At 40.8% G+C, this 12,512-nt stretch overlaps 1 protein-coding gene across 4 annotated transcripts in view; it reads right to left on the reverse strand.

The window, feature by feature from the left end:
• Positions 1 to 12,512, reverse strand: part of ETV5 (ETS variant transcription factor 5) — a 56,527-nt gene that overhangs the window by 14,186 nt on the left and 29,829 nt on the right. For all 4 annotated transcript variants that reach the window (XM_033855605.2, XM_073803988.1, XM_073803989.1 and 1 more), the window contains 2 exons: positions 2,549 to 2,808; positions 436 to 495 (listed from right to left, as the gene is read on the reverse strand). In XM_033855605.2, coding sequence (XP_033711496.1) covers positions 436 to 495; positions 2,549 to 2,808 — 320 coding nt within the window. The remainder of the gene's footprint in view (positions 1 to 435; positions 496 to 2,548; positions 2,809 to 12,512) is intronic.

Genomic DNA, 12,512 nt, shown 5'->3' on the forward strand with positions numbered 1-12,512 from the left:
AGAGCTGTATAGGACAGAAAACAGGACATACTTCTGGGGAACGTGTTCTAAGAAAGAAATCCTTCCCTGTTTCAGCATTCAGAAGAGAACTCTTGAAGGTACCATCTCAAGTCGTGACATAGTTCCTAAGTGCCAGTTTAGGTGATAGTGTTATCTACAGCTATGTATACATAACCTCCTTGTATGGGAGGGTGGAAACCAGACGGTTCGTGTTTTCCTCTTAAAAGTTACGGTCATTACTATGGAAAAGGATGGCAGCCCTCAAAGGTCAAGAGCATGCCTCAAACCCTGTGTGCGAGATAGCTGGGGATCACGATAAGTGAACTCTCGTGTTCACAAGCTAAGGAAGGTTTAAACTACGATCTCACATCTTAGCCCGAAACTGTGCAACTTTAAGCTTCCTTGAATATTATTATTTTTTAAAGAGCTACTTACCTTCATGGCTACTGGAGAAGTAGCCCCCTCTCATGTAGGACGACTGGCAGTTAGGCACTTCTGAAAGAGAAACAGACACACACACTCCTGTCAGTCTCTGCAGCTGAATCAGCACATCGGTCCAACTGCAGCACTGCAGGAAAGCCCCTAAACTTTCTCCTGCTCCAAGGTCATGTCTTTTTGGCCTTGTCTTGGAAAAGGGGTACCACTCTAGTAAGCAGCATGGGAAACACTATGTCCCACCATCTGAATGGAGGACTCGACTCACAATCAAGAGAACTGGGAGGAAAAAATACTCTCATAACTTGCTCATTTTAGAAACTAGTTAACGTCAAACCTCGTGAGAGAGTTAATGACAGAAGAAGAAAATGGCTTTCAAAAGGCCAACGTGGCCTTCTGCCTGTCCTGACTCAGGGGCTTTGGGGTTTGGAGGGGCAGGAAGGTCACTTTAGAGCTCTCCCAGTTTGCTCTCCTTTACTGCTGATGGTCATATCCATTTCTGCTCCAAGAAGTGAGGGTATTTTTAGGTCAAAGAGATGAGGGGATGGGAAGTGATGAAGCTAGGACAAGAATGGGCAGGAGTGAGGAACTGCAGCTTGGCAAGCACATTTCTCCCACGTTATTACTGTTAGAATGGAACCCATGCTGAAGCGATCTCTTCTTCAGACACCATGTTATCAAGGTGTCCATCGAGACAAAAGACAATGAGCTGAGCTGTGCCCATGTGGGATGAGGCTTCACCCTGGGAACACCTCTCAGATCAAAGCATTGTAGATACGGTAACATCTGCTGGGTGTCTTGCTTTAAGGGAGTGGGATGGGGTGAAAGACTCATAGGACCGATTAAAATGTCAGTCCCAAAGGGAAAATGCTGCTGGTCATGCCTGCTCCTGAGAAAAATACATCAGAGCCTTCAGGAGGAATGCGAGTGGACATTTTATAAGCTATCGATACCTATACTTGGTAATTTTTCCATCATAAAGCAACAGATGTCTCCCTTCTGCCTACCTCTCCAGCCTTTCCCATAACCAATTTCTGCCTGAATTGAGCAATCTATGTATTATCTCAGAAGGCCGAGAGAAAATCCTATATCCTATTCCATTTGCAAAAGCCACTGAGTACATACTGCCCCACCCCCTCCCCAGGATCTTCAAGGAAAGCACGCACAGGAAAGGTTGATAACTGACCCACCACCCTCAAATTCCTTTAGCACCAACTGCAAAAAGAAAAGGAGCAAAAAAGTGTCATTTTTAAAATAAGGGTAAATGAAGAAGAGGAAAGAGTTTCTAAATGTGCCAGCTGCAAAATTCCCACTCTCCTTTCCCATAATGATCTCATTTAATAAGCCTGGCCTACAAGATATGCAGTCAGTGAAGGAGTGTTCGGGTGAGGGTGGAGAGGACTCCCAAGGCCAGCTTAAACTTCTTTACGTTTAAGTTTCTAGATAAGAGGTAACCCAAAAGCAAACCATACGTGTGCTAACATGTTATACCTCTCCCTGTGTACACTGGCAACAGCTGGAGGACACAGGAATTTTCCCAGATGAAAGTACTGCAACAGAGCAGCGACCCCTATGAAGCAACTAACAGGACAAACTTTTCCATGGCGTACCCAGCACCCTACACAGCCATGACAGACCAGGCGATTTCTCAGAACACCACTCATTTCAACGATAGAAAGAATCCCATCCTACATGTGGACTCTCTTATATTTGTATTGGGAGTTTAATGGGTCACTGTATTCAAAAAGAAAGCCACAAAACTAGAGGCAGGCCTAAAATGCAGAAATAATATCCCCCGTGTCCAGTGACTCGAAAGATGACCGGTCTTAAGAAAGGACATCACCAAGACTGGATGGCGGCAATCTTCAGGCTTGGACTCAGACGTACTGTGCACCACTTCTGAATGCCTACTGCTCTTCCTACCATTTGCATGGCTTTTCTGTTTTGTTTTGTATTCAGTTATGCATAGACATGTTTGCTTTACTAGCTCCTAAGTTCTTTGAGGGCAAATTTTAAAAAACTACTCCCCAAAGCCCTGCACATAGAAGAGACAGTAACAACCTGACAGATGAATGAGAGACTGAAGAAAGGAACGGCATGATTTTATGCTTACCTGAATCAACGCAGTAATCCCGGGGCTCCTGCTTGATTCCCATTGGTGACTGGAATCCATGTGCTGGGGGGCCCGGCATGCCTGGGACCCCATGTTCATAGAGTGGGTCATGGTATTCTTGTTTGAATCCCTGAGGGGGTGGGGGGGGTGCAGGGACGATAGGTTCTGACATTTGCCGGTGGTAATTGGGGCGATTATCTCCAGGAACTCCTGACTGAGGAGGGAAGGGGTGGCAGGGTTCAGACAGTTGTCTCTGAAATCTGCAAAAAGAAAGTAGTAGTTACATTGTTAAGTAAGAACAAGATGAATACCTACCGTGATATAGCACTGAGGATTAGAAGTCCAGATTAATGGAATTATTTGCAAAGTACTTATTAATGCTTATTTCTGGACATCTTACCCTCTTCCCAAAATTATATCACACATTTCAAACCTCCTGAGTCAGGGACTGGCCAAAAAAATAAATAAATAAAACAATGAATGACATGGGAGCATCTTATTTTCCATGAATTTTTATTTCATGCACAGTCTATGTGTATAGTTGGGCCAGATTACGTATCTGAATATATAAAACCAATTATTTGCAAATATCACTAACATGTTATGTTTGTTCACTGGTTCATTCATTTTCTAACCTGTAGACAGAATTAATTTTTAAAGACAGAGGAGTATTTAACCAGAAGTTAAACAGTTAGAAAACATAGTTAAAAAAAAAAGCCTATATGTAATAGCAATCAAAGCCATAAAATCCCTAGGAAAAATCAGGAAATGTGTAGGCTATACAAGAATAAAATCTTAAAACTATTTTCTAAGCAACGATCTAATGAAAGAAAATATTTAGAACCTGGAAGGTGTTCACTCACTGAAAATTATTCTGTAAAAGCAATTCCTTCCTAACCAACTTGACAAAATGATTCTAAACTTTAAAAGATTAAGAAAGAATGATCTATTAGACTGACAAATATTATAAAGCCACAATAACAGGAATACAAAGAATGAAAGATAGGCATGTCAAAGGAATCCAACGAGAAGTCACAAACTGTCAAGCATATTCCAGAATATGCTACTTGTTAAGGTTAGCATTTCAAATAAGAGGGGAAAAAGATCCCTGTTTTATACCACATGCCAAAATTTTTATATAAAGATTTCAATGTGAAACCACGATAGTAAATATATGTGAAAACATATCTTGGAGTGAGGAAAAATCTGTCAATACATCATACCAACAGCAGATATCATGAAGATAAATATGGATATATCTCCTTGTATAAATTTCTGTAAGTCAATAAACACAAGAAACCTAAAGAAAAATGATAAACTGGGGGGAAAAATCTATAATGGTCAGAAAATACCAGAAACAAGGCCCCAAATTAAACAAACTGAGGAAAAATCTCTAACAGATACAGTAATGTTAATACTGTTGATATAAAGGGCTTTTAAAAAATCAATAAAAGATGGACACGCCAACAGGAAAAATGGGTAAAGAACATAAACGGGGAAATCACTAAAGGGATGTAAATGGTCATAGACCAAAAGTTTCACTTCATTAGTAATCAAAAAAGTAAGTTTTAAAAGTCAACAATGTAACCCTTAATATTAAGGTCTTACTCTCTACTTTTAGTTTGATCCTATTAATAGTTTTAATCAAATAATTTGAATTTGATCAGAATCAATCTGTGACAACAGGTGGCCAATAGATTTCTAGAACATCAAGACTTAAAATCTTAAACTGAAGAGATTTGTGTGCAGATAAAACACTGTTTAGATCAGGGTATAGCATGGCTCACTCTGTGAGTCTTTACTATCTTACTAAAAGCAGCACCACAAGACCATTTTATAACATGAAGATCACCAAACTATTTTATATATATCTATCCTTTTCTCCCAGACACCAAAAGCATCAGAATCTGCCTGGCCAATTATTTAAACGAGTTTTATGAACTCTGTAAGTTTCAGTGGGCACTGAATGCATTACAGTGGATTGTCACCAGGAGCGCAATTTTCAAGGTTGCTGTTATTTAAGGAAACCCTTCTGTGGTCTTTGAAGTGTAAATTTGAAACTTGGGTTTAGGCTTGACATTTAGAATACAGGCACCAGAAGCATGCTGCACCTGATTTTTTTTTTAACGCAAATTCTGAAGAAGTGGGCAGAAAAGAAAGTGAAGATACTCTTTAGGGCTTTTTAAAATAAAGTACCCAAAGTTTATGCTAGCAGGAACAGTAACGAGGGCACCCACTTTCCATGTTCTCTCCCTTCCCCGCTTTGCAACCTTCCTAGCACCTTCCAAAGTAACGTCCACAAATCACTTCCTTGATGGCTCTGAGACGGCACCAAACTGCTCAGTTCTGTAACCGGAGCCTGTGCAGCTGGCAGGCCCAATCACTGCACTTCCGCTCAGCGCTCATCTTCTCACTTTCCAGAATGAAACTCTAGAGTTGGCCTGCTATGGTCCCCTCAGGAAAAGGTACTTCCAGGTGGGCACCAGCCAGCAACCCTCATCCCCTCCCCCCAGCATAACTTTAAGGATGCATGAAGCTTACAGGCCTGGGATCTGCAGAACAGATTCTATAACTGGGATTGTTTTGTCCTAGTTTGTTTTGAGGGAGCGGGAGTGGCAAAGGGGAGCTTAAGGGTAGGTCACAAAACCAACATATTTGGAAGAAAGATTCTCTCAGAGCTTGCTGCCGATAATGGCTTTTATTTGCAGAGATTAGTAAAGTAATTCAGTTCTTGTCCTCAAATACATTCTGTGAACTTTACTCACTGACCTTCATTTGAACCCCCTTCCCCTTTCTGCAATCCTTCTGAAGTATCTAAGAATGTGTTGTATACATAGCACAGCTATGACAGAGATGCCTCTTGTTTACTGAGGCAGGCAATCATTTTCAATGGAGGGGTGGCTTGGCTCCTAACAGACCTCTTTCTTCCTCCTGATAACCACTCCCCCCTTCCACCACCCCCTCACCCCGTGATCCCAACAGATTTCAGACCATAGTGAGCTCACAGTTGGTGAGCAAAAGGAGACTTCTGACTACTGAGCAAGCCTAAATTCAATAGGTTACAGATTAAGGCTTTTTTCAGTGCCAGTTTATTTAAAGAATCAGTTATTTATTTATTTGTCAGATTTATATAGCGCCTTTCCTCCCAAGAGCTCACCCACGCTACCAACATTTGGTTTACATTATGAAAACCGTTAGATGCTTTTTCTGCATTTCCTTTTCGGTTTCTGCTGCCAACACATAGAGTAAACACAATCCTTAGAGAAAAAAGGAGAAGAGTGTGGATTCAACGAAGGCTACACAGTGGCTGGCTATGGGTGCCAGGTGAAGTAGAGTGACAGTTCAGAGGCTAGCCGAGAGATGATACAGAAAATTGGCTAAGAAACCACCAGCACGTACTTAATATTTCCGTTAAAGCTAAGAGAAGATAGAAAATAGAGAAGCAGCATAGCTGGGTAAGAGGCTCTGACTGCGAAGTCAGAACACATTGGGTTGAAATCCAATCTCTACGCCTTACTAGCTGTGTGACCTTGGGTTAGTTATGTAAATGCTCTGAGCCTCAGTTTGCTCATCAGGAAAATAAGGACAGTCGGGTTACTTGTCCCAAAGATCTGTCGTAAAGATTACATAAGATACTGTGTGAGACAGGGCCCAGCACGCTGCCGAGTTCTTGATCTTATGTTACCTTCAAACGTCACCATCAACTCCCCATGCCACCTTGACCCCCACAGTAAGCTAAATTCAGAAGGTATGCAAATGTAAGGGAAGATCTTAAGGAACTGGGAGAAGACTTTCCTCCACACAAAATAAGAGTCTCCTAGCTGCCTACTCACTCTCCTGTCTCAGAAAGAGAATGCTGACTTTTATTCCGGGTGGTAACGTACCACCTAACTTCACATAATATTGATTTTCCTGACATATACCAAGAGCCAGGTACTGCTGCAAAACAAAACCCACACATTGTCCCTAAAAAGCCCACCAAAGAACTCTGACACAGCTCTCAGGACTCTGTGAGGCCTGTTGGCACTGCTTAAACTCAAACTGGCCTAAACTCAAATTGGCCTATCTAAACTATGGTAAAACATAAAGAGATGACGAACAAAATATGTCCTTTAAAGGCCTAGATATTTGTCTGATTTCTCAAGATCTAACATGGAAGAAAAAAGGTGATGTAAATACAAGATGTTACCAGGAGATTAGATGGTGAAAGTATTAGTTTTACGTGTACAACATTAGTAAGTCTAATGATGAAAAGATTTAGGGATACAGGGAGGTTTACATTTTTAAAACTTAATATTAAACAGTGACCCAACTAAAATTTACGTTGTAGTATCTACATCATTTAAGGAAGATTCCTTTAGGATAGTTTTCTTTATGGAACAATAAAAGTGATTTTTTTTTTTTTTCTTTTGCGATATGTGGGCCTCTCACCGTTGTGGCCTCTCCTGTTGCGGAGCACAGGCTCTGGACGCGCAGGCTCAGCGGCCGTGGCTCACGGGCCCAGCCACTCCGCGGCATGTGGGATCTTCCCGGACTGGGGCACGAACCCATGTCCCCTGCATCGGCAGGCGGACTCTCAACCACTACGCCACCAGGGAAGCCCCATAAAAGTGATTTTTGAAATAAAATTGTCATGGAAACATTTATTGAGTACTTTCCCTGTGCCAATGTGACTTCATCTAATTCACCCAATGATCTAGTATTCTCCCATTTTCAGATGAAGAAACCAAAGCTTAGAAAAGTTAAATGCCTGCCTGAGGTCACACAGATAGGAGAGACGTTAAGTGAGAGAGCAGTGTATTCCAAAATTCTTAGATAGGAAGTAGCAGAGCTGGGATTCAATCTTAGGCTGTTAGTCTGTTCAACTCCAGAGCCATTGGCCTATACTATTTGTACAATTGTTTCTATAATTGTTTTAAAATACCCTCTTTCTGACATTTAAATAACAGTCATGTAGTCCAGGCAGCTAGAAAACTCCCATATGTTTGGAAATCAAGAAATATATATTTTAAGAACTCCAGGATTGAAGAAATAATAGAAAACACTTGGAACTGAATTTTTTAAATGCCACAAATCAGACCCTGTGGGATACAGCTAAAGCAGGACTTGGGAAGGGAGATCAAATAATTGATTGTCCCAACCATGATATTTTGAGGAGTGAAAAGGGAAGCTATTAGCAATTACTTTCATAAACCATAAGTGACCCAGGAAAAACTGAATGTATGGTCACCCCAGCCTTAGGAGAACCTTTATTTGGTTATATGGTTATAGTATAAAGAAAGCTAAAAAAATTAATGAGCAAATCATCCAACCAAAGAAGTTGGAAAAAACAGAATAAGCAAAGAAAATAGAGTAAAACATTTTAGTAGGAGCACAAATCAATGAAATAGAAAACATCCAATAGAAAGAATGAGCAAAGCCAGAGTTGATTTGTTGAAAAGATGAGTGATATAATCTGCTAAGACTAAGAAGGTCTAGATAAATAGCATCAAAAATGAAAAATGGATAAACAGATGCTATAGAGGTTGTTAAAAGAACATTACGAACAGCTTTATGCCAATTAATTTTAAAACTCGTAAAACGGAAAAATTCCTAGAGAAATAATTTATTAAATTCACTCAATGAAATAGGAATCCCCAGAGCAAGACCATAAAAGGTGAAGACACTGAAGCAACCAGTAATTAAAAAATCTTCCCACAAAGAAAACATCAGGCCCAAATGATTTTACTGGTAAATTCTTCCAAAAATTCAAGGAATGAAAACCCCCAAATTCACACGAGCTATTCTGGAATATGTAGAAAGGAGAATACCCTCTACTCATTTGGTGAGTATAACCTCAATGCTAAAACCCAACAAGGACAATGTAAGAAAGAGAAAGTATACATTATTCTCAATCATAAATACAAATGCAGAAGTCCTAAATATATACTGGAAAACCTAGCCCAGCAATGTATAAATGATAATACATAACAAATAATTTTGCCTTATCACAAGTATATGAGGTTGGCTTCACATAACTCAATGTAATTCATAACATTGAAAAATTAAAGGAGAAAATTTGTTTGATCCTCTCAATAGAGGCAGAAGAAGTGTTTGATAAGACTCAGTATGTAGTCATATTAAAAAATGTCAGTACAGGGGCTTCCCTGGTGGCGCAGTGGTTGAGAGTCCGCCTGCTGATGCAGGGGACACGGGTTCGTGCCCCGGTCTGGGAAGATCCCACATGCCGCGGAGTGGCTGGGCCCGTGAGCCACGGCCGCTGAGCCTGCGTGTCCGGAGCCTGTGCTCCGCAACAGGAGAGGCCACAACAGTGAGATGCCCGCGTACAGCCAAAAAAAAAAAAAAAAAAAAAAAAAAAAACACTCAAGAAAACAGGATTTGAAAGATGTTTCCCTAGCATTAAAAAAAAAGGGCTTCCCTGGTGGTGCAGTGTTTGAGAGTCCACCTGCCGATGGAGGGGACACGGGTTCGTGCCCCGGTCCGGGAAGGTCCCACATGCCACGGAGCGGCTGGGCCCGTGAGCCATGGCCGCTGAGCCTGCGCGTCCGGAGCCTGTGCTCCGCAACGGGAGAGGCCACAACGGTGAGAGGCCAAGTCAGTACACTAGGGAAAGAAGGAAATTTCCTTTAGCTTGATAAAAGGTAAAAAAGAAAAAACAAAACCAAGAGCAACCCCCCACCCCCAAAAAAATCCTATAGTAAACATGGGGAAATGTAGACAATAAGCCCTTTTAAGATTCAGAACCAAAAAAATCACCCCATACTGGAACCATTAGAAGTACATTATTCAGTCCGTCAAAGAAGGTTCCATTAAGCATCTATGAAACTCAGTTTTGGATCCTGAAGTGAATTTGCGCTGCCACACATAACACGCTGTTAACAGGAGTGCGTGGAGAGGCATGCGTCAGCCAGGCTACAAGTGTGACTCACTGTCAAGTTCTTCCCTCTCTAAAAACTACGAAATATGAAGGACAAAAATGAACAGCAATTTATTAGGGATGGACTTTAAGAGAGGAAGTGGAAGCAAGAGAAAAACTTGCATATATTACATCTCTTAATCTAGCATCTTTAGGGAATAGTTTTCTATTAAATCACAATTCTAGAAAATGTAGGCTCATCCTTTAAGCTCTGAAGTTCCGATCATAACCACTGAGGGAACCTTCTCAACCAGGCCACTCACTCCTTTAGATTGTGTGGCACACAACAGACCCTTTCTTGATGACTCTGGGGACTCGGTTCTGACTATCGATTTCAGTGTGATAGCCTATTGCGATACTGATGCCCTTAGGAAGCATCAAGAAGCAAAGGATTTTTCCACCATCAGGGGTATCTCCTTAAATTTTGTCTTGCTCCTTGATGCCACGTAAGTGCGACAGCAGCGTATTCCAAAATTCTTAGATGATGCTTTTCTTAGTGGAGCCTCTTCAGTTGAATTGTGGGGACTCAACTTGAGATGGAATGACAAATGGAACAGTAAAGATGAAAACATATCTGGCCAGGACTATGGGCATAACATAGGAATATTTTCTAAGTTCCTCCACCCAGCACATGTGAACCTCGTAAACAGCACAGTGAAAACTCCTGTGAGAGTGGAAAAGCTGCATGAGAAGCACTTCTCCTTTTCAAGGAGCAGCTGCTCTTTAAGGATAAATGGAACATGTCTGAACATGCCAAATTACATGTTTGTTTTTTTTTCTCCTCCTTGAGGGGAGGAAATAACGAACATAAATCACGGCTTTCCAACACAGTATTTATCTTCTAAAAACGAATTTTGAGTTGTAAAGAATTATATACTAAGATTATACAAAACATTAAGAATGTACTCTTGATTGGATTATATTTTACTTGTTTAAAGTATAATCTTAGCAAACAATCGCTATCAATAAACATTGAAGACAAGATACTGAGCTAAATGTGGTCTAAAGAAAGGAGTCTAAGTCATGATTTTTAAACCTGAAAGAGTTTGCTCTATTCAACTGAAGAAATAAGGCACCCTGTGAGCAAAACAGAAAAATATAGGTGTTACAATGTGGGCTTAGATAAGTGATGTGGGAATTAAGTAGGATTTTGTAGTTTAAGAGATGGATAAAGTTCTGGTAGTTTAGGAGATAAAGTGATGGATAAAATTCAAGGTCGAAATGGATTTCTCAAGGTCCCTTACTCAGCTTTCAGTAGATTGTTAGCAACCTCCCTCCTGCAAGCATAACCAAAATGGTGTACTTATATGTTAATGTTTTGGCTTCCAAATGTAGGACCCTGTATTTGGCTATGTGACCTTTAGGAAGTCCTTTAGATGCTCTGAGGTCTGATTTTTTTTCCTTATCTGTAAAATGGGATTTTTGTTTTTTTTTTTAGCTCTGCCTTGGTTACAGAGCTGTTAAAAAAAAAAAACAGCTCAAATAAGACTATATTTCCTTCTATCCTGCAAAATATCACATTTTTGTTATGGGGTTAGTTTTGAAGCAATATTCCCTCTAATTTAAATTAAAAGTCAGCAAAGAACAAGCTACAGTTACAAACTAATCTGCCCCACTTTCAGGCAGGCATAAGTTATTGAATATGTAATTATTAAGCTTGTAATCATACATGACTACAACTCCTATTACTTTTACAAAATCAGACTAGGGATTTTAGTTTGTCTCATTTTCTGCACGGTATCCAGTATCTACAAGCAAAATCAATTGTCATGTTTTTGATGTATTCTGCATCACACAGATATCAAATCTCATTAATAACAGACAAGGGCAATAAGAAAAAAATTCAGAGTATTGGGTACTTGCTGCTTAAAAAGAAAAAAAGATGGGTTGGAGTAGGCGTCAGGGTAGAAGAGAGGGTGGCACCATGATGTCCCAAAGTGTGACAATAATATTTCCAGGTCCTGCCCCAGAACCACAACTCCATCTCTAGGGTAGAGCAAGAAATCTGCATTATTAATAGCCCCCCATGGGGACTCCTGTACCCTCAGCTTGGAGACTATAGTGGTCTGGGGGTAGAAGCCTAAGCACCCAGTCTTGCTTGTATTTCACCTCTCCAGGCGCCTGCCCTTCACCCCAATTCTCTCAAGGATCTCTATCACTCCCGTATGTGAGGTCTTTTTATTTCAGACCCACCATCCCTAAAGGCAGAGGGTAAGGTGAAGTGAGTGCAAGGTGGACAAGCAGATTTCAGGGAGGAATCACCCCCCAAAAGAAATACCTACTTTCTGGCTCCTGCCTTCGGACACCTGAGGACAGACACTCAAATCTCAGGGATCAAATGTCCTCCTTTTGGGAGGAGGCAAACCTACTTCATCACTGAGACTAAGGCTCCCTGCCTGCCAGGGCTGCAAGGGGTGAATAACCACAGCAGAACTAGGGGATTTCTCCCCCAGTTTAGTTAGCTATTGACACCATCTATTTACACAGGCCCCTGGATAAGAAACAGAGATTGGGAGGAAACAGGAATAAAACAGACTCAACACGAAGTAATTTTCCTTTCTATATGGTGTAATAAAGATAAAGTTTGCTAATTATTTCAAATACCAAACATATACCCCACCCCAACCCTCCTCTTCAATTAATAATCCCTGCAGAAAATCAGAAAGATACTGTTTAAAAACATAAGACCAGAAATATTATTGAAATAAAACTGGCATCCAGGCTCGAGTTCACAAGCTTGCAGGCCTAAGGGTGATTCTGCCCACAGAGAGGTTTTGTTTAGTCTGCAAAGTGTTACTGCTGTTTTAAATTTGAGTTAGTTGCCAGCTTAAAACAAAACAAAACAAAACAAAAAAACCTCAAACAAACCTAGAATTTCTACATAAAAATCCAAATTTCCAAATTTTGAAAAACTATAAGACTATTAATACAAGGCAAGAACTAGCAAAAGCTTCGTGGTAGCTGCCTCCTTCAGATGAGCTCCCTGTGGAAACCAAGGCCCACCACTGAGCCAGCCCCCAGTCAACACTCTCCCCTCAGGCCCCGTAT

The sequence above is a fragment of the Tursiops truncatus genome, chromosome 4 (assembly GCF_011762595.2).
Source record: "Tursiops truncatus isolate mTurTru1 chromosome 4, mTurTru1.mat.Y, whole genome shotgun sequence".
In the NCBI taxonomy this organism is placed as follows: Eukaryota; Metazoa; Chordata; class Mammalia; order Artiodactyla; family Delphinidae; genus Tursiops; species Tursiops truncatus.